The sequence below is a fragment of the Halichoerus grypus genome, chromosome 1, assembly GCF_964656455.1.
Source record: "Halichoerus grypus chromosome 1, mHalGry1.hap1.1, whole genome shotgun sequence".
NCBI classification, from domain to species: Eukaryota; Metazoa; Chordata; class Mammalia; order Carnivora; family Phocidae; genus Halichoerus; species Halichoerus grypus.
Window position 1 is genome coordinate 117,196,915 of NC_135712.1, and position 24,464 is coordinate 117,221,378.

Consider the following 24,464-nt stretch of genomic DNA (forward strand, 5'->3'; position numbering starts at 1 on the left):
GGGTTGACTATCCCAACAAAGAAATGTGACCAGAAAGAAAACCTTTTTCTTGGCAGAGTCAAATGTATTACTGGGTATTTGAATTTTGAAAAGTCAGAAATAAAAGAAAAAAATTAAAGACTGACACCTTAAACTTTTTCCATATCGGCATGTGTGGAAATTAAAGAGTTTTGGAATCCAACTTATTAGATCATCAGTTTGAAATCTGAACTTACAAGGCACTCCATCAAGATCATCATCAAGACTCTTTATAGGGACCCCATCAAGATCATCAATGGGAGTAGCGTCAATAGGAATTCCATCCACATCTTCTAGAGGTGCACCATCAAGCTCTTCCTCAATGGGGGCACCATCGAGGTCATCTGGTACATCCTACAGAAATATACATACTGTTGTAACATTTTCCTTTGCTTACTAGTCATATTGCTACAAGATTAATTTGCAAACCAGTAAAAACCAACCAGCTGGATACCCACATTCCCAGATACAATGTGAGGATATAACTAGGATATAATTTATCCTCCTGACAAAGAAGCAGTCATTCTTTCATTATTTGTGAAATATCTACCAAGTGTTTACTGAAACCAGGTACCATGTAAGGCATTGAGCATACAATGATGAGCAAAAATGAGTTTGTCCCCTTGGTCCCTCCTGTAATAGGGCTTACTAGAATTGTTTTTTGGGGGGGGCGGGGAAGCAGGAAATCATATAATCACAATATACAAAGAACTGCAACTATCATGACCGCTACAACAAAGAGGTATATCATACTATTCAAGTGTATGATAAGTAAGTTTCACCTACACAGGTCTGAGAAGGCTCAATGCAGTTATGCTTAAAGGATCTCTGGTAAACAGGAGATGTTTGAGAGAGAGGGAGGAGTATTTACAAAGGTCTATGGTAGAAGGAAATGTATATTTAAGAAACTGAAATGAGGACCATGTGCTTGAAACAGGGGGGCCAATTAGGAGGATCTTGTAGGAGTGAAAGTGAAAATATAATTGGATTAGGATGGTAAAAACGAATATAAAGGATTCATGAAACACAATGAGGTGAAAAGCAACAGAATCGTGATAGAATCTGCTACCATTGCGGTGCATCTCTTCATGCACATATTTACTTATAAAGCTACTTTAATAAAATTAAATCATGCTATATATATTGTTCTATTACGTACTTCCTTCTACTAATACATTATATCTCTTTTCATGTCATCAAAAGTCAAAAAAAATTCATGGAGACAAATGAAAATGAAAATGAAAAAGAAAAAGGAAAAAAAAAACAGCCCAAAATCTTTGGGACATAGCAAAAGCAGTTCTAAGAGGGAAGTTTGTATCAATTCAGGCCTACCTCAAAAAACAAGAAAAATCTCAAATAAACTATCTAACCTTACATATAAAGGAACTAGAAAAAGAAGAACAAAGCCCAAAGCTAGTAGAAGGAATAATAAAGATGAGCAGAAATAGGGGCGCCTGGGTGGCTCAGTCGTTAAGCGTCTGCCTTCGGCTCAGGTCATGATCCCGGGGTCTTGGGATCGAGTCCCGCATCGGGCTCCCTGCTCGGCGGGAAGCCTGCCTCTCCCTCTCCCACTCCCACTCCCCCTGCTTGTGTTCCTGCTCTAGCTATCTCTCTCTCTGTCAAATAAATAAATAAAATCTTTAAAAAAAAAAAAAAAAAAAAGATGAGCAGAAATAAAATAAAACTCAAGAAACAATAAAAAAAATCAATTAAACCAAGTGCTGGTTCTTTGAAAAGATAAACAAAATTGATAAATGTTTAGCTAGACTCATCTAGAAAAAAGAGAGGATTCAAATAAATAAAATCAGAAATGAAGGAGGAGAAATAACAACCAACACCACAGAAATACAAAGGATTACAAGAAGATACTATGAAAAATTATATGCCAACAAACTGGATAACATAGAAGAAATGGACAACTTCCTAGAAACATACAATCTTCCAAAACTGGAATCAGCAATCAAAAACCTCCAAACAAAGTGCAGGACCAGATGGCTTTCCAGGTGAATTCTATCAAATACTTATTTGTTTATTTTTTATTTTTTATTTTATTTTTTTTTTTTAAAGATTTTATTTATTTATTTGACAGAGAGAGAGACACAGCGAGAGAGGGAACACAAGCAGGGGGAGTGGGAGAGGGAGAAGCAGGCTTCCCGCGGAGCAGGGAGCCCGATGCGGGGCTCGATCCCAGGACCTGGAATCATGACCTGAGCCGAAGGCAGACGCTTAACGACTGAGCCACCCAGGCGCCCCTGTTTATTTTTTAGAGGGGGGGACGGGCAGAGGAAGAGGGACAGAGATAATCCCAAGTGGGCTCACAACTCAGATCATGACCTGCACAGCAATCAAGAATCAGACGCTTAACTGACTGAGCCACCACCTACCCCTCTACCAAATTTACTTTTTTTAAAAAAAAATTTTTTTATTTATTTATTTGACAGAGAGAGAGACAGCGAGAGAGGGAACACAAGCAGGGCGAGTGGGAGAGGGAGAAGCAGGCCTCCCGCTGAGCAGGGAGCCCGATGTGGGGCTCAATCCCAGGACCCTGGGATCATGACCTGAGCCGAAGACAGACGCTTAACGACTGAGCCACCCAGGCACCCCTCTACCAAACATTTAAAGAAGAGTTAATACCTATTCATTCGTTTCAAACTATTTCAAAAAACAGAAAAGGAAGGAAAACTTTCAAATTCATTCTATAAGACCAACATTATTCTGATACCAAAATCAAAGACACTAAAAAAAAGAGAGAGAACTACAGCCAATATCCTTGATGAACACAGATGCAAAAATCCTCAATATTAGCAAACCAAATCCAACAATATATTAAAACAATCTTTCACCACAATCAAGTGGGACTTATTCCTAGGATGCCAGGGTGGTTCAATATTTGTCAGTCAATGTGATACATCACATTGAAAAGAGGAAGGACAAAAACCGTACGATTATCTCAGTAGCGGCAGAAAATGCATCTGACAAAATATAATATTCATTCATAATAAAAACTCTCTGCCAAGTGGGTTTAGAGGGAACATACCTTAATAAAGGCCATATTAAGACAAGGATGTCCACTCTCAACACTTTTATTCAACATAGCACTGGAAGTCCTAGCCACAGCAATGAAATAAGAAAAAAAAAATAAAAGGCATCCAAATTGGTAGGGAGAAATAAAACTGTCATTATTTGCAGATGACACCATTCTATACATAGAAAACCCTAAGATTCCACCAAAAAAACTATTAGAACATATGAATGAAGTGAAGTTGCAGGATACAAAATTAATATACAGAAATCTGTTGCATTTCTATACACTAATAACAAAGTAATCGAAAGAGAAATTAAGAAAACAATCCCATTTACAACAGCACCAAAGAGAACAAAATACCTTGGATTAAATTTAACCAAGGAGGTGAAAGACATATTCTGAAATCTCTAAAACACTGATGAAAAAAACTGAAGATGACAAAAACCAATTAAAAGATATTCCATGCTCATGGATTGAAAAAATACTGTTAAAATGTCCATACTATCCAAAGAAATCTACAGATTCAATGCAATCTCTATCAAAATACCAATAGCATTTTTCACAGAACTAGAATAATCCTAAAATTTGTATGGAACCACAAAGACCTCAAATAGCCAAAGCAATATAAGAACAGGGTAGAGGTATCACAATCCCAGATTTCAAAATATACAAAGCTATAGTAATCAAAACAAGATGGTACTAGGGTGCGTGGGTGGCTCAGTTGGTTAAGCGTCTGACTCTTGGTTTTAGTTCGGGTTGTGATCTGGGGGTCGTGGGACTGAGCCTGGCATCAGGCTCCATGCTCGGCAGGGAGTCTGCTTGTCCCTCTCCCTCTACTCCTCCCCCTGGCTCCTGCTCTCTGCTCTCTAAAATAAATAAATAAAATCTTTAAAAAAAGCAAAATGACACTGGCACAAAAATAGACACATAGATCAACAGAACAGGATAAGTACCCAGAAATAAACGCACACCTATATGGTCAATTAATCTACCACAAAAGAGACAAGAACATATAATGAAAAGACAGTCTCTTCAATAAATAATGCTGAGAAAACTGAACAGCTACATGCAACAAAACAAAACTGAACCACTTTCTTACACCATACACAAAAGTCAACTCAAAATGGATTAAACACCTAAATATAAGACCTGAAACCATAAAACTGCATAAAACATAGGCAGTAATCTCTTGAGCACTGGCCTTAGCAACAATTTATGGATATGTCTCCCCAGGAAAGGTAAACAGAAGTGAAAATCAACTACTGGGACTATACCAAAATAAAAAGCTTTTGCACAGAAAAGGAAACCATCAACAAAACAAAGAGGCAAGCTACCAAAGGGAGATGGTGTTTGCAATAAGGGGTTAATATCCAAAATATATAAAGAACTTATACAACTCAACACCAAAATAAAACAAATAATCCGATAAACAAATGGGCAAAGAACCTGAACACACATTTTTTCAAAAGATGACACAGAGATTGCCAACAGACACATGAAAGGAGGCTCAAAATCACTCATCAGGGGAATGCAAATCAAAACCACAAGGAGATGTATCACCTCACACCAGTCAGAATGGCTAGTATCAAAAGATAAGAAATAACAAGTGTTGGCAAGAATGTGGAGAAAAGGGAACCAATGTGTACTGTTTGTTGGTGAGAATATAAATTGGTGCAACTACTGTGGAAAACAGTATGGAGATTCCTCAAAAAATTAAAAATAGAAATACCATATGACCCGGTAATTCCACTGGTGGATATTTACCCAAAGAAAACAAAAACACTAATTCGAAAAAATACACGCACCCCTATTTTTATTTCAGCATTATTTACAATAGCCAAGATATGAAGATAACCCAAGTGTCTACTGACAGATGAATGGATAAGATGTGATGTATACACACATACACAAATATTAGTCATCAAAAAGAATGGATTCTTGCCATTTATGACAACAGAGATAGACCTAGAGGGTATTACGCTAAGTGAAATACATCAGAGAAAGACAATACGATTTCATTTATACATGGAATCTAAAAAACCAAACTGAACAGACCAAAAAAAAAAACAAAACAAAAAAAACCAGACTCTTAAACACAGAGAACTGGTGGTTGCCAGAAGGGAGCAAAATAGGTGAAGGGGATTAAGATGTACAAACATCCAGTTATAAAGTAAATAAGTCACAGAGATAAAAAATACAACATGAGGAACATAGTCAATAATACTGTAACAACAGTGTATGGTAACTACACTTATCGTGATGAGCATAAAATAATGTATAGAATTGCTGAATCACCATGCTGTACACCTGAAACTAATATAACAAGGTTTGTCAAATATATTTCAATAATTAAAAAAAAAAAAAAATGCAGGGATTGGGTGAAAGAAACCCAGTCACCCAGTTTTCACATAAGGCCACAAAACAGAGAAGTCCTGTTACACACCATTTCATCTCCCGGGCTCCAGTAATTCCAGCAACAAAAACCCGTAAGTTAGTGTTAAACAGCAGGTATTTTTCACAAAGAAATGTTACTCACATCCATAACATATCACACCCCCACAGTATCCCCAGAAATAAATTCTATTAAAATAATCACCCAAAGACACTGAGTGCCTACCTCTGTTTCCTTTTCTTCAATAATATTTACAAGTCCTAAGAAAATATTTTGTAGTTTGATCAAAAATGGTTCTGGATAAATTGCCCAATCCTCCCATGCTCTGAAGCAGGTCATTACCCGTTGCTAAATAAATAGGAAAAAGACAACAAATTATTATTTAGGGCAATATGTCTCAAACTTCATCTCATGAGAACGGCCATCACAATTTGCTGAATCTTCCTTTAAACCAACATCCTTGACAGAAAATAACTATCAGTATATTTTTAAAAAATCAATGTCACCTTCTAACTAAAAGGGGACAAAATTAGAAATAAATATAATGAAAAAGAAACAGTAACTGTTTTGCTCTTGACCACCTAAGATTAATGTCCCATAGCACTAGTGGTACACATGAGGCCACATTCTGGGAATAATAGCTTAGAAATTTATGAAAATTGGTATTAAGGTAGTTTCGAACCAAATTCCTTTATGGTCCAATGAAGTACTTTTCTGATTCTGGCTAATACTTTTTCTCTGTCCCATTCCTAAAAACTTTTCTATAAAAGTTTGATTTATGGTCAAAATTTAAGGTCAAAAAATTTTTAAATGAAGTTTTTTAAATTCCCAGGCTAAAAATTTCTTTAATAGAAGTCTTCCTCCCATGAAAGTAGTATCTATTTATTCCATTACATGCAAGGTATTTTGTTTGGCTTTTCTTAACACTGGTCCACAGCTAAGAGGTTATAAAAAGTAACTGAATATATCTTCTAAACATGAATAACTAAAATTATGTTCCTACTCCAGCCAAATTATATATATCATTCTGAAACAAGTGATGTTCTGAATGTTTTTTGTGAAAAAACAAATAGAACATTTAAATAAAACACTTCGAACTAAAACAAATACCCAACAAAATAACACTACATATTTCAAACTTTCAGGCATTTTTGATACTGAAGATAAAATGGCAGTAAATGTTAAAGCAATAATTTCTGAAAGATGCATGTTATGTCTTATAATTGTCCTATGTACTTTTCTAAGCGCTCCAATGTGCTTGCCAGCCCCTACCCCGTTTCACATTAGGGAAAAAATAAAACAATAAACATACCTTGAAGTTTTCAGACTGTAAATGGCCTTGAATTGTACGATACGTAGCATTGAGGTCTGAAAATATCTGACATAACTTTGTTTCAAAACTGAAATTCAAATAATACATATTTACAATAGAATTTATTTTAAAACCCCTACCTACTTCAGCATGCTAGCCAATGAAAACCTCTCTTGAACGTAAAAAAAAAAAACAAATAAATTAATCAAGTAATTCTTTAAAAATCAAGAACTAGGTATCTAAACTCTTAAAACTATAACTGAACGCCTTATTCTGAGTTATCCTCCTGCAAAGAATTAGTTCTCTTGATTAACAAGAAACTTTACATTTAGGATACTTTATGCTACCTAAACTAACCTCTTTGTTTTATAATAGGAAAAGTGACTTATCCAAGGTAAAAAAAACAACAAAAACCCTAATAACAGAGCTAAGATTAGGACCCACATCTCCAAATTTCATTTCGGAGTCAGCTCCTAGAGAAAAGTTTCCCTGATTCATAAAATAAACACCAAAAATGAACTCTAAAGAAGAATTACATATTAATTAGAATAGAGCAACATAGGGGTGCCTGGGTGGCTCAGTCGTTAAGCATCTGCCTTCGGCTCAGGTCATGATCCCAGGGTCCTGGGATCAAGCCCCGCATCGGGCTCCCTGCTCCGCGGGGAGCCTGCTTCTCCCCCTCCCACTGCCCCCGCTTGTGTTCCCTCTCTCGCTGTGTCTCTCTCTGTCAAATAAATAAATAAAATCTTTAAAAAAAAAAAAAAAGAATAGAGCAACATAATTTCCTACTGCCTAGGAAAACAACCCAGTGAACTACACCAATACAATGATGATCAAAACAGTTAATGTTCTGTCTTTGGTCTCTTACTCTATGCTTGCCATTAGTTCTATTGTTTCAGTTTATTTACTACACAAGTGGCTAAATATGCAATAAAAATAAAGTTATTTTTTTAACTCTTAGTTGTTCTAGTATAATTTACGAAGAAACTGATAAGAAAACCTTCTAAACATTTAGCTTAAAGTGGTTTAATGAATGCAACCCAATTTTTAGAAAATTCTATAAACTAAGAAGAAATACAAATTATTTATTACTGAGACTATGAATTAAACAAAACAATCCTCTTTTCTGAATTCCTTACCCTTAATGTTTTATTTCAGGAATATCAGCTTACACCATTATACTTACAATTTTCTATAATATGAAGCATTGGCAACTTTGGCTGAAGAGTTATACAAAACATCAGAAACCAAATATAATCTGGCAATCTAGAATACCAAAAGATAACATAAAAGAGATTAAAAATAAAAACCAGCAGCAAATAATGTATCTAGAAAAAATTCCATATTGAAATGTTTTACGATCAGTAGCATACGGCTAATGTTTGGCTACAACAATAACAGCTAATTAGAAGAGTTATAAGAAATTCAACATTACCAAAGCCACTACTTTGGCAGGGATAAAATATGTAACTCATTTACATTTCAACCTGTTGATAACCTGTGTACTGATTAACATAACAAGTTTCCCAAGACAGGAGGAAAATAAGACTGCATGGGAAAGATCTCTTCAGTCAAGTTCTTCCAAACAAAAAAAACACCAGTGTTCCATAAAGAGAAATCATTCCCATACCTTTTTGGGGAGGGGTGTCTTTAAGATGGACAATGACTCAGTAATGCAATCCACTATTTCTTCAGCAGCTTCAGCATTATTAAGACAGAAAACCATTGCATCTCCAATATCATTCTTCCTTGGAGTTAACCCCCGCAGGATTTCTTCTAATTTGTCCCTCTGTCTGAATACAAAAGTTTTTAACTTATAAATATTTATAGATATAAATTTCAAATGCCATTACAGTTTCTGCTCACAAACTAATTTCTTTAAAACCTATTCGGATAAAATTGTGAAGACTAAATTGTGTTAAGTCTGATTTAAGTCCCCCAAATATATTACGTTTCTTTGAAGAGCTTACATGGGAGAAGAATATTTTCTCGTGAATAAAGGATTCCAGTGATTTTTAGTTTACAAATAAAGTAAATTTTAAATTATGGGCATTTTTTTAAGTGTCTGAGAATGTCCCCGGTACTATTATCCCATTATAGTGAAAAACAAAAAGCCTTCATGTTTCTCTCTCTCTTTTGAAAAAGTCAGTTACTTTAGCACTTCTGCATCAGATTAGAAACAGGCTAAAGCAGGTGGTGGCACTTTGTAAAGAATCAGAGAGTAACTACTTTAGGCTTTGCAGATCATACAGTCTCTCTCGTAGTTACCTGACTTCACTGCTATTAACACCAAAGCAGCCATAGACAACACATAAAAGAGGAGGGGAAGCATGATTGTGTTCCAATAAAACTTTGTTTATAAAAAACAGGTGGCAGCCAGATTTAGCCTTTAGGCTGAGTTTGCAGACCTGGGCAAAAGTAATGATGAAAATACATCTGCAGAAGCAAATATGCTTCAAATATATATAGCTCTCCATTAGCAAATGCTCTCACAAACAATGCATCAATGCAACTAGTATAAAGATTTAGACTACGCAATGGAGTACGTAATCCTATATGCCATAATCTTTTAGCCAATTTCTCCCCATGAGGTATACAGAACTTACTCTTAATATTTAATAGTTACGTTTCTTTCTTTTTTTTTTTTTTTAAAGATTTTATTTATTTATTTGACAGAGAGAGAGAGAGAGAGCAGGAACACAAGCAGGGGGAATGGGAGAGGGAGAAGCAGGCTTCTTGCCAAGCAGGGAGCCCAATGTGGGACTCGATCCCAGGACCCTGGGATCATGACCTGAGCCGAAGGCAGACGCTTAACGACTGAGCCACCCAGGCGCCCTAGTTACATTTGTTTCTGCTTCTTAAACCAGACTAACGTCACTGTACCCATACTGACTGAGCACTAATAAATACGTTTTCATGGTGGCGACACATTGCAACTCTTGTGTAAAGACTCTGCATAATCAACCATCTGATTTCACAAAGCTCTACAGTAATTTTTCCTCTTTAATGTTGCATTCAGAGAGGCTAGAATTCCAAGGGTCCCAAGGTAATTTCTGTAAGAATCTCAAGTATTCCATTGCTAGAGATTCATTGCTTGAGAGATTATCACTATTTTTTATCAGTAGGAAGAGATAGAGGTCAATAGGACACATACTTATCAAGATGTTTAAAATTACAAAACACAAAATGAGAAATGTATTTTAAACATTCACAAGTAAAAGAAAAAACATTTTCTTTTAGGTTAACATCTTAGTAAGATCATTAAAGCAATTATTAAAGCAACTTTTCTGAATATGTAACAGGAAAAGAAAAAATTCTTACTCTTCCTTAAGTGCTCCCTTTTTACTAGGCTCCTCTACAAAAGCTTCTGTTTCTTGCTCTTCTGACATCCCATGCAGGTATGGATTTAATGGTGGTGGTCTCCAAAAAGATCCATTTTTGAACATACGAAAATCTTCTGTCCGCCACTTAGTCGGAGAATCTCCCTAATAAACGTCCAGAATGTTATTAGGTGAAATACCTCAGAGTCGAAATTAACAAAGTAATTGATTCCACTTGCCTGCAGAATAGAATAAAGCTTCCACCTATAGTAAACATGGGCTGGTGTCTGGTTTTCAAATAAGAACCTAAAACAAAACAAACAAACAAAAAAATATATATTCTTTAACAAAGGAGTGTCTTCAAGTAAATTTAAACAAATGAGAAATACTATTTGCCTATCTCATTTGAAGTAAACCAAAAGCAAAGACCCCTGAAGAAAAATCCTCACCCACTGCCTTCTGCCATCTATCCCCTTCCTCAGCCTAGCCCCCACACTGCCTTTGTGACTGACATTGGTACTCAGAAGGTATGTATGCATCTTACTGAGTCTTACAATCAATTTTATCGAATGCTTATATGTCAGATATTATATCTGGCAGTGGATTTTCCCACGATAGAAATTTCAAAAAGCAGTGGTTGTTAAATGACTTAGGAGTGTTAAATGAATGTCTTAGACATATCTGTTCAGAAGATAAGCAATTTTCTATAGTGCTCTATTGTTCTACTATGAAGGACTCTTTCACTGAAAAACATAAAAAAAAGAGTAGTATTTTCCTCCTAGAGACTGCTAAAAACAATGTTATTTAATTAACTTAAATCAAAATCAGATAGAAAACTGACCCAAGATCCTAGTCTAATTACTAAAACTGCCTTCTCATCCCACTGCAAAAATAACCCCATACTTAGAACTTTATTCTAGCAAATATTTTTAGCTCCAAAAAATAAGTAAAAAGTATTTTTTAAATGCACACCTGAGGATTAAAAAAAATGTGGTATATACATGCAATGGACTATTACTCAGCTTTAAAAGGTAAGGAAATTCTTACACATGCTTCAACATGGACGAACCCTGAAGACATTATGCTAAATGAAATAAGCGAGTCTCAAAGTACTGAATGAATCCACTTATATGAGGTAACTAAACAAATTCAAAGAGACAGAAAGTAGATGGCGGCTACCAGAGGCTGGAGGGCCCAGGGAATGGGGAGTTATTGTTCAAGGGGTACAATTTCAGTTATGGAAGATAAGAAAATTTCTGGAGATAGACAATGGTGGTGGTTTGCACAAAAATGTGAATGCACTTGATGCCACTCAACTGTACATGTTAAAATGGCAAAAACGGTACATTTTCTATTATATGTATATTGTACCACAATAAAAAAAAAATGCACACCTGAACATAGGATTGTTGATTTCTCTGTTCATAATCATAGCTTCAAACATTGGCCCTTCACGTACAACAAACTCTATCATTCGATGTATCAGGGCGAGCAAATTCCTACAACAACAACACAGTTAAAGAAAATGGATTCAGACCTACCACTATATAAAACTATACTTGACCTAAGTTACTATAATTGTGCAGAAAAAGATAATTCTGCTGACTAATACAAAATTTTATACCAAAAAAATAACCTGGAGCATATGTTAATGCCTTGTGCATTAAGAGGGAGTGGAACAATGGGGATAGGGGAGTGGGAGGGGAAGGAGAGATGAAGGGAGGGTGGGAAACCACAACACAGCTTCATAGCAATAAAGATTTTTTTCTAAATACCACTTAATTTTATTTTCCAAATGCAAAACATTAAATTATGAATCACAACTAATTGGAAAGCTGCAAATATATAAAATGAGTAAACTTAGAGCTTACATGTTATCATAGCCATCTAAAAACTTACACACTATCTCAGTTTTAAAAGAAAATATTCCTAAACCAAGCACTTTTGTGGTGGTATTGAAATGTTATATACATGACTATAATTTATAAAAAATGCAAAACTATTTAACAAGTTTAAGGCCTGATTTAATAAAAAATCCATCCAACTCTTGTGTTTTTCTGGTACACATATAGCAGATGGAGTTTTTATTGAATCTGACCTTTAATGAGGCAACATCCCTTTGGATCACACGTCAAACTGGTTCACACAACTCATGACATGTATAATTCTGCCTGCGTATTATGACTCAATGAAGCAATTATATTGCCAAAGCCTTAAATGTAGTCCTCTTTCCAAAATACTCCAAAATAAGGGACATGGTGAGATGCCTCTCCCATTTTTTGTAACAATTACTTTCCAATATTTAAGCCAAGAAGAAACTTGTAACTTTTTTAGTACAATCATTTTATTGGTTGGGCTCATAGAAAATCTTTATTTTTAAAATCTAAGTCCTAAAACTCATGTGATTTAAACACTATTTTAGACATTAATTACAGCATCAAGCATAAATGACTCAGCTTATTATAAGCTGCTTTTGATTTCTCACTTCACCAGTCCCCCAGCATACAGAGTAGGCAAATAGTAATTGGGAAAAGCAAAAGGATATTGGCTCTTGGTACAAGGCACACACTAAATTACACCTTTAGCATTCCCAGCTCAAATTAAGTTCATGTAATTGCTAGAATATAAATATAGTTATAGAATAAGACAGATTTTTTTTGGCTCTATAATGCCCTGCTTCAGAGTACATAAACAATAAATTTATCTCATGGTCACTGTAATTATTTTCTCCCATTTCAAACAAACCTACTTATTAAATGGACACTAAAATCTCTATATGGTGAAAAAAAATTTTTTTGACCTCCTCTAGGTCAAAAAAATTATATGAAAGTTTAAATCTTTAATAAAGGGGAAACTATATATTTAAAACTATTAATTCAACCTCGAATTGTTAAAACAAAAAACCAGAAGCATCACTTAATTTTATATCTAAAAATTATTTTTCTTTCACAGAAGTATTAACTATTCTGCAAATATGCAGTTTTTGTTATCCAAATGACAATGTATTCTCAGCATCCATATAGTTAATGATATTATTTGGAAGGAAGGGAGATAATGTAAAGTTATGATTCAGTTCCAAAACTCCCACTGGTATGTGTCAAATTAAAGTGAAGGGAAATTTTATGTAAATATCATAATATATAAAATCAATTACTGGGGGGACAAATACTATACATCCAGAAACTTGTATGAATTAAGTCAAATGCAACTTGACTTGAATATTATTAAATGAAAAGTGGTTTAGCAAGTTTAAAACAAAGGATTTACTGTAATGGTGAGTTAAGACTTTTCAACAAAATGTATACTCAAAATTTAGTTTAGAAATAAGCTGAGCCACATGGAAAGCTACTACTGGAATATGCTTTTTGAATGCTAGAAAAATACTTTCCTGTGAATGCTTTATCAGTGGAAAAATAACCCACTATAGTTTTAAACAGGCTTGTAAACTGATAAAATGTATTTTTAGAAAATTTAAAGTTTTAAGTTTTAAAATATTTCATGTGATTATTTAAAATCAAAATCTGACAATTAGTTGTTGCTAAGCTGAATTCAAGATTATTAAAGAATTGCAATCACACTTTTTCCTTAAAGATGGTGTATTTAACATTTTTAAAAGGGTGACTTTTCTATCAGAATGAAACAGTGTAGTACAAAAAGATGATATATTTTAAAGTGCATTATTTTATTTTAAAATGGCAATTATCTTACTCTGGGCAACAATAACAAAAAAAAAAAAAAAACCAAAAATTGTCTCTCAGTTATAATAAAACCACATTTATTGGAGTCGATCGTACCAATGTCTGGTCAAAAACTGTATACTTTCCCAATCCATCCCATGATGTTTTCCTGGTCCCCCGCTGCCGCAGACAGTTCAGCTGGTGTTGCTCACCAAGGCCAATGTCAAAGAGAATTTGGTATTCTTTTGTGTTCATTTATTATTCAACCAGTGTTGTGTTCCTGTGTTTGGGAAAAGGCTTAGCTTGACTGAGCAAGAGCATACCTAGAGCATGAATTCTTCTGCTTTATCATTATGTTGAAAAAGAAAAAAAAGGAAGAAAGGAAAATAAAAGAATTCCAAATACCTTTGTCACCATGAAAAAAATTTCTAGTATGTTGAGTGTTCATGAAAATAAGAGGAATTCCTAATCAATTAGAAAAAAAACAAAGCTATGCCCTTCAGTAAGGAGAACTCAAACTAAGGTTGCATATTAAACACAGATCATTCAGGAACCAAAAGAAAAAAACAGATTGGGTCAAACTGTAACATTATATACAATTTAAAATAAATTTAAAACACCTATTTTCCCATCACAATATTATTAAACTAACAACTCCAGATTAAATGTATCAAACACATTCTAACTACTAAAACTATAAAATGCCCTACTTTGGTAACAATAAAAACAAAAAGATAATGACATAAAATTGCAAAGTATACTAAAGTTAGTCACATATCCCCCCCAAAAAGTACTGGGAAGGAACCATTGCTCAGTCAAGATATTACCTTTTCCTCAACACCATTTTTTTTTAATTCAGAAGGGGATATTGTCTATATTTAGATCAGTAATAATAAAGAAAAACATGTACCTTTCTGTTGGGATAACCACTTTGACTATGGCTTGCGACAGAGTCTGTATATGAAGTCACATCAGATAATAAACATAGAATATGTGAGTATTGTTAACAAGTAACAAGCAAAAATATACATAATGCATTGAAAACACTACACATCTAATCACAAGTTTTGCAGGCAATCACTGCATTTGAAGTAATTATACACTAAGCAATTACATAAATGCAAATGGATGTGTTCAGTGAACAATAAATGTTCACCAAATGCAAAGAATCAGAACATTCCTGCCAGAATGCACATCAATGCACTGAAATAGGTACTACACTGAGAATTATCAGATAAAGATTTTAATTTGTGAAATAATTAACTGTTTGCCTCTGACCATACAGTTTGCTACTTTGTTCCCAAGCCTTTAAAACCAGCCCTGTCATTTTAAGTGTAATTATTTCATAATAGAACCAACAAATTCTTATAAACTTGAAATTAAGTTGGTTTTATGTTTAATAAAAAGAAAATACTCACCCTTTGCCTTTACTAGAGTAGTTAACTGCTTTTTTAAAAACCACATATGCTCTCAAATACTCTAATACCTCAGATCTTGAGAACTAAGTTAGCTAGCAGCCATCCAAACAGTTTAACTATTTAGGTCTTTCTAATTGAAAAGTCACTTAACCAAATACAAAGTAACACTTTCTCAGAACAAAGTAAATTTAGATACTGCACTTTAGCAAACCTGGATACAACAGTGGACAAAGAGAAAAAAAACCTAAGTGGTCAAAAAAGGAATGGTAGCCACAAATAAAAATATGACCTAGTATTTCAATACAGGGTTTCCATGGGCTAAGGCAGGGAACACATCTACTTATTTAAGAGTTGTCAAACAGAATTACACACACATTTTCTATAAAATTATTGAAAAGAAATACTACCACAGATTTAGTATTTACAAATTAGATGCGGCCCTATGTACATTTTTTTAATTACCTTCTCAAAATCCTCCTTGTTTTTAGGTGGCGGTAACATTGGAGCATTAGGGTTTTTTAACCTCTCTCTAGGCTGCGCATTAAAAGGCAGTCCTGATGGAGGTGGGGGAAGCGTATGTTCCATCATAGAAGGCGGAATGTATATTGGATGTGGAGGAATAGGCACAGCTTTACCCCAACCTAACTTCATTTCAAAAGACATAATCATCTTTCCTGCAAAGAAGAAAAGAAAGGTCACCCTGGTAATTCTCAAAACAAAATAAAAGATCTCTGTTAATTTGAATTAATTTCCATGTTTAACCTTTCCATTTCTGGTCCATTTTTTCCCTAGAGTTTTTATACTTTTCAGAACCAGAAAAAAAGTCTGAATTCTATAGTATACAGTAAAAAACTTTACCATTTAAATTTTTTAAAGCTCTTTCAGCATCTCTTCTATTCATAAAGGCCACAAAGCCACAATTTCTCTCTCTTGCTCTTTCTTCATCAGTTCTAGGCCACATAATTTTCACACTGGCTAATGGTCCAAATCTTCCAAATTCTTGACAAAGCATTTCTTCATTCATCTATTAAAAGGCATAAAAATGTATAAATAGATAAATAAATAAATAAATATAAAAGGCGTAAGAGTTTGTTCGGTATGCAGAAAAAAGGAGGGAAGAAGTCTGTGACAAACAGCAAATTTTTACAAAATGAACAGTGAGTCCTATTAATGCTACAAGTTTCCACTGAAGTACTAGGACCCTAAATAGTACAATCTTGCCCTCAGGAGACATTCACAAATCTTTTCATACCAGAAACACAAGTAAGTGGTCAGGGTGAAGAGGCTGGGTGGCTAAAGAAAAGCACACCTCTATCTCCCCTGCTGTTCCTTTTGAGATCCTGAATCTAAAATAAGCTGTTCTTCGGCAGTGGTTTGTTTAGACATTTAGCAACTTCTTTCAGTCAGCTCTGATGATCACATTTAACGCAAGGAGAAAGTACATGTTGGTGATGAAAGAAAAAAAAAAGCATCTAATCACTTTTTCTTTTTCCAGCACCCAATGTAATTAAGAAGAGAGAAAGAGAAAATGGTAAATACACAATGAGGTCCAAAACATAATTTTGGGCGCCTGGGTGGCTCAGTCGGTTGGGCGTCTGCCTTCGGCTCAGGTCGTGATCCCAGAGTCCTGGGATGGAGTCCCACATCGGGCTCCCTGCTCAGCGGGGAGCCTGCTTCTCCCTCTCCCTCTGCCCCTCCCCCACTGCTTGTGCACTCTCTCTCTCAAATAAAATCTTTTAAAAAAAAAAATAATTTTTTAAAAGAGCATATAACATATAACTACCACTATATTCCTCATAACACAAGTAACACTGAAGTGAGGAGAAGAATTCACAAATTACTAATTTGCTATCATGAAGAGAAAACAGAAAAAGGATGTCCATTAAGGAAGTAAGCTATGCACAAGAGGGTAGTCTCAAAAGAACTGTCCACCACTGGTCAAATCCTGATTTGATAAATAATAAAATCAGTACACAGTAAGATATTTCAAATTAAGATAGCCAAGTTACAGAAAGAGGAGATAGGTCCTTAAGAATTGTAGCAAGACAATTCAGCCCATACCAGTAAGGCTCAATTTTATAAGATAATTTTAGAGACTTCAATAGTCTCTAGGTTCCTTCAAATTTGCTTACTTCAGATTCTTGACTTTATTTTTTGTTGACAAAGCAATTTTCTTCCATAATTATAAAGAATATGAGCCAACATTCATCTAACTTTTCTAATATTACCTGTGGATTAATGTTTCCAAGATATAAATTAGTAGTGCTTGGATCCCCTACATCATGTGAGCCAGGTGCATAATCATCAAGAACTAGGATAAAGAGGGGAAAAAAAAATTATAACCTGCATAATACAAAGTTTGAAAAATTTCTATTAATTAAAAAAAGCAAAAAACTGTATTACCACCAGATGATCTATTTCTTCTTGAAGGCGCATCCACTTTAAAAGGGGAAAAAGAAAACAATTCTTAGTTTTTAGAATAGTTAATCACAATATAAACATTAAAATAAATGCCACTTACTAGAACGACGCTGACCATCAGAATCTGACTGAGGAGGCTCAAATCGGCTTAACCTGCCTTTTGTTTTATGTCTCTCATCACGCTCTTCCTGAATTCTGTTGAAAATATTTATAATCACTAATAATGAGGCAAAAGTTGTTCATTCACATTTATTAATACAGTTTATCCAGGTACTATGTTCATATAACTTGAACTATTTGTGAGTAATTAAATGCCAGTACTAACAACCAAGATTAGAGAGTTCCTCAGCTATAACAGTCATAAGCAAATTTCTGACATGTCATGCAAGCATTAGAATACAAAGCTCACTTCTAAGGTGAGGAGGAAATCCAACATCAAAACCAATGAATTTGTCCTTTCTTGGTTAAGTCTGCTCACTCCTCACCCCTATCTCAGTGACTACATTGTTTCCACTGCAAACAGGACTCCGGACATTAGATAAATCAATTGAATTGCATCCATATTATGCTACCAACCTAGATGCTGGATGAAATGCTAAATCATCTTCAAGCATACCCTAAAAAAAAATCACTATCATACTTAAAACAACCTCATCATAGGTAAGGCAGTTAGTGATAACCGGGACACTACATTCTTCATACCTGCATCTGTACGTTTCAGCTCAATATACCTACGACAGCCATTCTCCACACTATAAAACTTACTGTTTCAATTCTTCTTTGAAGAGTTCCAAATTGCTTTTTTTCTTTTCTTTCTCCCCTTTCTTCAGTGGCTATGAAGGATATGACAAGTTATACTTCAAACAAAACACGGTAAAACAAAACTAATGGTTCAATAATCAGATCATTTTAAGTAATTTTTATTTTAGTGCCAATTATGTTCTAATTATTCAAATTAAAAAGAATGCTTCTGTTCTCACTACACTTCCTTCCTGTTCTCTGGAATTAAGAATTTAACAATTTGATTATTAAAGCAATTAAAGAAAATGACAAGCAGTGGTCTTAAAGTAAAGGAACCACAAAGTTTATCTTCCAAAAGCCTGTGATACTTAGGCCTGAATACTGTTGAGAGGGCAACAGGGAGCAAAACTAATGAACATAAATTAACTGAACTGCCAAGTAACTGCCATGAGCAACTACCAAAAATATGCACTTCTTCAAAACAGTCACCTTAGGAGGACCATGAATTATTGAAATAATCAGTAACATCTTTGGAACTCCTCTTTTAAAACTGCTTTTGAAATCCCTCTCTTAAAAGTGCCAAAATAATTCAATGGGGAAAAATAAAAAGTCTTTTTTCACAAATAGTGCGAGAACAACTGAATATCCACATGCAAGAAAAAGTGAAGTTGGACCTCTTCTTCACACCACACACAAAAATTAACTCAAATGGCTCACATACCTAAATTTAACCACTAAAACTATAAAACTCTAAGAGAAAAACATAGGAATAAATCTTCATGACTTTTGAATGAGGCAATGGCTTCTTAGATATGACATCAAAAGCACAAGTGACCTAAGAAAAAGCTGATAAATTCTACTTCATCACAATTAAAAACTTTTGTGTTTCAAAGGGTACTATCAATAAAGGACAAAGACAACTCAGAGAATGGGAGAAAACATGTGCAAATCACATAGCTGATAAGAGACTTGACTCCAGGAAGTGTAAAATACTCTTACAACTTAACAATAAAAAGACAACAAATAGACCAATTAAAAAATGGGCCAAGGATCTGAAAGACATTTCTCCACAGAAGACTACAAATGGATGATAAACACATAAAAAAGATGCTCCACATCATTAGGGAAGTGCAAATCAAAACCACAATTAGATACAACTTCACACCCACTAAGATGACTACACTTTTAAAAATAGACAATTTTAGGGGCGTCTGGGTGGCTCAGTCGGTTAAGCAGCTGCCTTCGGCTCAGGTCATGAATCCCAGGGTCCGGGGATTGAGCCCCGAATCGGGCTCCCTGCTCAGCAGACAGCCTGCGTCTCCCTCTCCCTCTGCCTGCCACTCTGCCTACTTGTGCTCTCTCTCCTCCTCTCTGTCAAATAAATAAATAAATAAATAAATAAATAAATAAATAAAAGACAATTTTAACAAGTGTTGGTAAAAACGTGTTAAAATTAGAACCCTCATACAATGCTGATGGGACTGTAAAATGGTACAGCTAATCTAGAAAAGAGTCTTGGCAGTTTCTCAAAAGGTTAAACAAAGAGTTGCCATATGACCCAGCAATTCCACTTCTAGGTATATATGTGAGAACTGAATGCATAAGCCCACAAAAAAAGCCTACACACAAATGTGTAGCAACATTACTCATAATGGCTAAAAAGTGGAGACAACCCAAATATCAAGTAATAGATGGATAAACAGTATGTGCTATACCCATAAAATAGAATATTATTCAACTATAAAAAAGAATGAAGTATTAGTATGTGCTGGAATACAGATGAACGTTGAAATATTATGCTAAGTAAAGAAGCCAGAAACAAAAGGCCACATGTTGTATGATTCCATCTGCATGAAATGTCCTAAACAGGCAAATCCAAACAGACAAAAAGTAGATTAGTAGTTGCCAGGGGTAGGGGATGACTAAAAGTAGGTGTAAGGTTTCTTTTTGGGGTAATAAAAATGTTCTGAAATTAGAGATTAGTGATTGTTGCATAACTGTGAATACATTTTAAAAACTAATTGTGTACTTTAAAAGAGTAAATTTTATGGTATGTGAATTACATCTCAATAAAACTGCTTTTTTCCATTGCATTGCTTTCAGAGCTATTTTAAAAGTCACACAAGAAAAGTCAGTCTCACCGTTCAGTGTAATCATACTTCTTCACCAAGTGTGGCTCCAAATGACATGACCCACATCTATCTTCCAACCCCGTGAAAAATCCCATCAAAAAATAAAAAATTTTCTAACACTGAGAATATTTAAAAGAAAGTACCACTAGTTGACAGTAATTCCAAATTAATTCCAAAAACGTTCTAGGCAAAAGATACATTACTGGAATACATATAGTCTTCCAAGGTAACTGCCACTACACATGCTGATATTATTTAAATACCTCAGTTCAGAATTGCTTAAAAAGACAATCCCATTATTTTATATTTATACCTAAAATATAGTCAACTTTTTACTTGTAGTACACTATGAATATAACAACACCAAAGGTTCATTGCTCAAAGAACATAAAAAAAACACTGTCTACATGTCCTACTCTAATTATAAATTAAACAGCAAAACTCAACATCTACTCCCAAAATAATTAAAAACAAGAAACCAAAGTCCTGCTTACAGTGGAAGTAGTGAAATATCATTGGCAGTATCACCTCTGAACATAAAAAGTCACTTATTTGGGTATGACTTACAGGTTTTTTGGTTTCTATCACAAGAAGAGATGGTGGTCTTTCATTGGATGACTGATTTGGAGGATTTTTCTGATCTGCAAATCTTGAAGATGGCTTATAAATTTTACCTCTTTTTTCATCTGTTTCATGTTCTTCTGAAATTTAAAATAGTAAGTTGCAAAACTAATTTTCAAAAATAATTTCATATTATTTGATTTTTTATTTGAAAATAAACATAAATTAGTAAAATGCTTTTAGCACTAAGATATATCACTACTGACAAAATATGAAGTTAAATTCCTATTACCACCTTACACTCCAAAATACTAGTCATTTTATAGTAAAACTATGAAACATATTAAACTTTTTGCAAAGTGTTATGCTGTATTCAACGTTGAAAGGTACTATTTTTTAAATTTATTTGGCTCCAATTTATGATTAATCCACATCTGGCCATTTATGCTAATTAATAATTAATATCAACACTAGAGGGTGCTGGTAGAAAGGAAATGTGACATTCAAAGCCACCAAACATCTTTCATAATTACCTACAATTATTCTACCAAGACTTTTGGGGTTTGCTCAAGGACTATAATATTCACACTAACCTTTAGCTGCATTAACAACACCTCCACGCACAAATGTCTTCACTTTATTACCATCACTTCCTTCAAAAGCAGCAAGAAATTCTTCATAAATCTCAGCAGCTGCCTTTTCATCTTCCTAAATACACATGAAAATAATACTACTTCATATGAAAAATATTATTGTACATAGGCCGAAACTCATTAAGGAATAATGTAAACAAAACCTTTCTCTTCGCTAGCAAAAGCAGGTTAGGCAGTCCTAATAGGTAATATCTAATCTTTAGTAGATATTAGATACTAATTAACATTGAAACTAAGACTTTGATCCTCTACTGGCAATTTGTGGAACTAGAAATTCTGGATCCACTAAGTAAATTTAGAGACATTAAGAGTCAAAATACACTATCCTATTAATGTTTTTGATGTTTCCAAAGCATGATGATTTAATTCAGTGATTATAAAGATTTCCTTCACAAACCACAGACATGAGTATTAGAAGATGAAGCAGCAATAATTCCACAGCTGGCATTAGAAAAAAAGCTCCAAAGAACCTTGACAATTTCAATTATAACTCTTCACAATGTCCCCAAAACATGTATGCATAGAAGGCCAATGGAACAGAACAGAAAATAGAGAAATAAATCCAGTAACACTTGGAAATTTAGTATTCAATAAAAGAAGCATCTCAAATCAATGGAGAATAGATCAACTTTTCAATGAATGATGTCGGGATAACTATTTGAAAAAAAGACAAAAGTGAACCAATTCTTCACATCATATACCAGGAGAAACTGCAAATGAATCATATTTAATTTTTTTTTAAATGAAACTATTTAAGGGATGCCTGGGTGGCTCAATCGGTTAAGCGTCTGTCTGCCTTCAGCTCAGGTCATGATCACAAGAGTCCTGAGATCGAGGCCCACATCGGGCTCTCTGCTCAGCGGGAAGCCTGCTTCTCCCTCTCCCACTCCCCCTGCTTGTGTTCCCTCTCTCACTGTCTCTCTCTCTGTCAAATAAACAAATAAAATATTTTAAAAAAGAAAAAGAAAAAACATGAGGAAATTCCTTTACAAGCTGGGAGTAAGAAAAACACTGAAAACCTGAAATCATAAGGAAAGACTGATAAATCTGATTACATAACAATAAACAGTTTCTGCATGGAAAAAACACCAGAAGCAAAATAAAAAGACAATCGACAGACTGGGAAAAAACACTGCACCTTGTGTCATAGACAGTGTTAATATACTTAATATACGAAGTTTCTAAAAAATAGAGATAAACTACTAATTTCTAGAAAAATTGGTTTAGATATAAGCAGACAGCTCACAGAAACAAACTCAAAAGCTTTTGTGTAACCTTTTACACAAAACGTAAAAGTGAAAAAGTAAGCTTTTTCAACCTTACTTACAAGAGAAATGCAAATTTAAAACTACACTGAGATACCATTTTTCACTGAGCAGATTGGCAAAACTTCAAAAACATCCTCTGTTGGCAAGGCTATAGGGAAACAACCTCTCATACATTACTGAGAGAGATGTGAAATGTCCCTGCCCTTATAGAGAGCAATTTGACAATATCCAACAGAGCTACATTTATGCATTTACCATTTAACCCAGTAATCTCACCTACAGGAATATATCCCAAAGATAAACTAGCAAAAATACCATATGCATAACACTATCCATTAACAGCACAATCTGAAATGGCAAAAGACCAAAACAAAAATGCCCTCAACAGAATTTTAGTGAATAACTACTGTATGTCTACACAGCTATTTAAAAAAACAAGGAATAGGGGCGCCTGGGTGGCTCAGTCGTTAAATGTCTGCCTTCGGCTCAGGTCATGATCCCAGGGTCCTGGGATAGAGCCCCGCATTGGGCTCCCTGCTCCACGGGAAGCCTGCTTCTCCCTCTCCCACTCCCCCTGCTTGTGTCCCCTCTCTCGCTGTGTCTCTCTCTGTCAAATAAATAAATAAAATCTTTAAAAACAAAACAAAGACTATCTCATTATACCTGCAGTAATCTCTGAGATATAATGTTAAGTGTAAAAAGCAAGATGGAGAAAAGTACACTGTATATAGCATATTACTGATCACTTAAGAGAGAGGAGTACAATATATATTTACACACACTTGCTTATACAAAAAGAAGAGGCCAGAAAATAACCAAATCTTACACAGAAGAAGCAGTGGCGGGAACAGGGATACAAACCTCTAAATATACCTTGTGTTACAGATGTGACTTGGTGGTGGGAGCTGAAAATATCCCGGTCAAGAATCTTTGAAAAGCATTTCCCTACTGCCCATACACTTATTTAGACACATTTCCAAGGATAACTCAAAATACAATTTAAATATTACCTTTTTCTTTAATTCTTCTTGCTCCTTCTTACTTAAAGTTCGCTTAGCTGTACTCATTTTTCCAATACTGAATGCTTTCAGTTTGTTTTCTAGAAGAGGCTATGAAAAGAAATAAAAAGCATACCTTTACATACACATTCTTAATACTATCTAACTCAACTGGTACAGCTTAACTGATAACCAAGTCTTCAGATTAGATGACTTTTAAAAAGAAATTTCACCATAAAGCAGAAAAGCTGCGGCTACTCTTAAGCATCAAGTGCCTACCGTGGGCTTGATTCTGATTTAAGTATTCCTTAAGGAATGTCTTCATTTGCTAATTCAAGGTCAATAACATAAAAAAGCCATTTTCTTAAAAAAAAAAAAAAAAAGTGAAAAAGCAGAGAGAGATGCCAAGGCTTAGAACTCATTCAATCGACTTGCTGGCAGCAAGAATAAAAGCAGTTGAGAAAAAGTACAGATGGTTCTGAGCAAAAGAAGCAGTGAGGGAAAACATTCAAATGGGAGAAGGCAGCA

The 24,464-nt window shown here is 34.6% G+C and overlaps 1 protein-coding gene across 5 annotated transcripts in view; it reads right to left on the bottom strand.

Moving 5' to 3' along the window:
• U2SURP (U2 snRNP associated SURP domain containing) overlaps positions 1-24,464 on the bottom strand; it is a 58,737-nt gene that overhangs the window by 21,341 nt on the left and 12,932 nt on the right. For 2 of the 5 annotated variants that reach the window (XM_036113338.2, XM_078070871.1), the window contains exons 4-21: positions 23,949-24,047; positions 21,611-21,725; positions 21,024-21,157; positions 18,349-18,416; positions 17,684-17,778; positions 17,566-17,601; positions 17,391-17,473; positions 16,021-16,186; positions 15,625-15,836; positions 14,655-14,698; positions 11,462-11,566; positions 10,307-10,373; positions 10,069-10,232; positions 8,378-8,540; positions 7,934-8,013; positions 6,748-6,835; positions 5,661-5,783; positions 216-372 (exon numbers count right to left, since the gene is read on the bottom strand). In XM_036113338.2, the coding sequence (XP_035969231.2) occupies positions 216-372; positions 5,661-5,783; positions 6,748-6,835; positions 7,934-8,013; positions 8,378-8,540; positions 10,069-10,232; positions 10,307-10,373; positions 11,462-11,566; positions 14,655-14,698; positions 15,625-15,836; positions 16,021-16,186; positions 17,391-17,473; positions 17,566-17,601; positions 17,684-17,778; positions 18,349-18,416; positions 21,024-21,157; positions 21,611-21,725; positions 23,949-24,047 (1,999 nt within the window). Of the gene's footprint in view, positions 1-215; positions 373-5,660; positions 5,784-6,747; positions 6,836-7,933; positions 8,014-8,377; positions 8,541-10,068; positions 10,233-10,302; positions 10,374-11,461; positions 11,567-14,654; positions 14,699-15,624; positions 15,837-16,020; positions 16,187-17,390; positions 17,474-17,565; positions 17,602-17,683; positions 17,779-18,348; positions 18,417-21,023; positions 21,158-21,610; positions 21,726-23,948; positions 24,048-24,464 lie in introns of those variants that run through there. The other 3 variants (XM_036113337.2, XM_078070850.1, XM_078070876.1) reach the window with 3 other exon arrangements.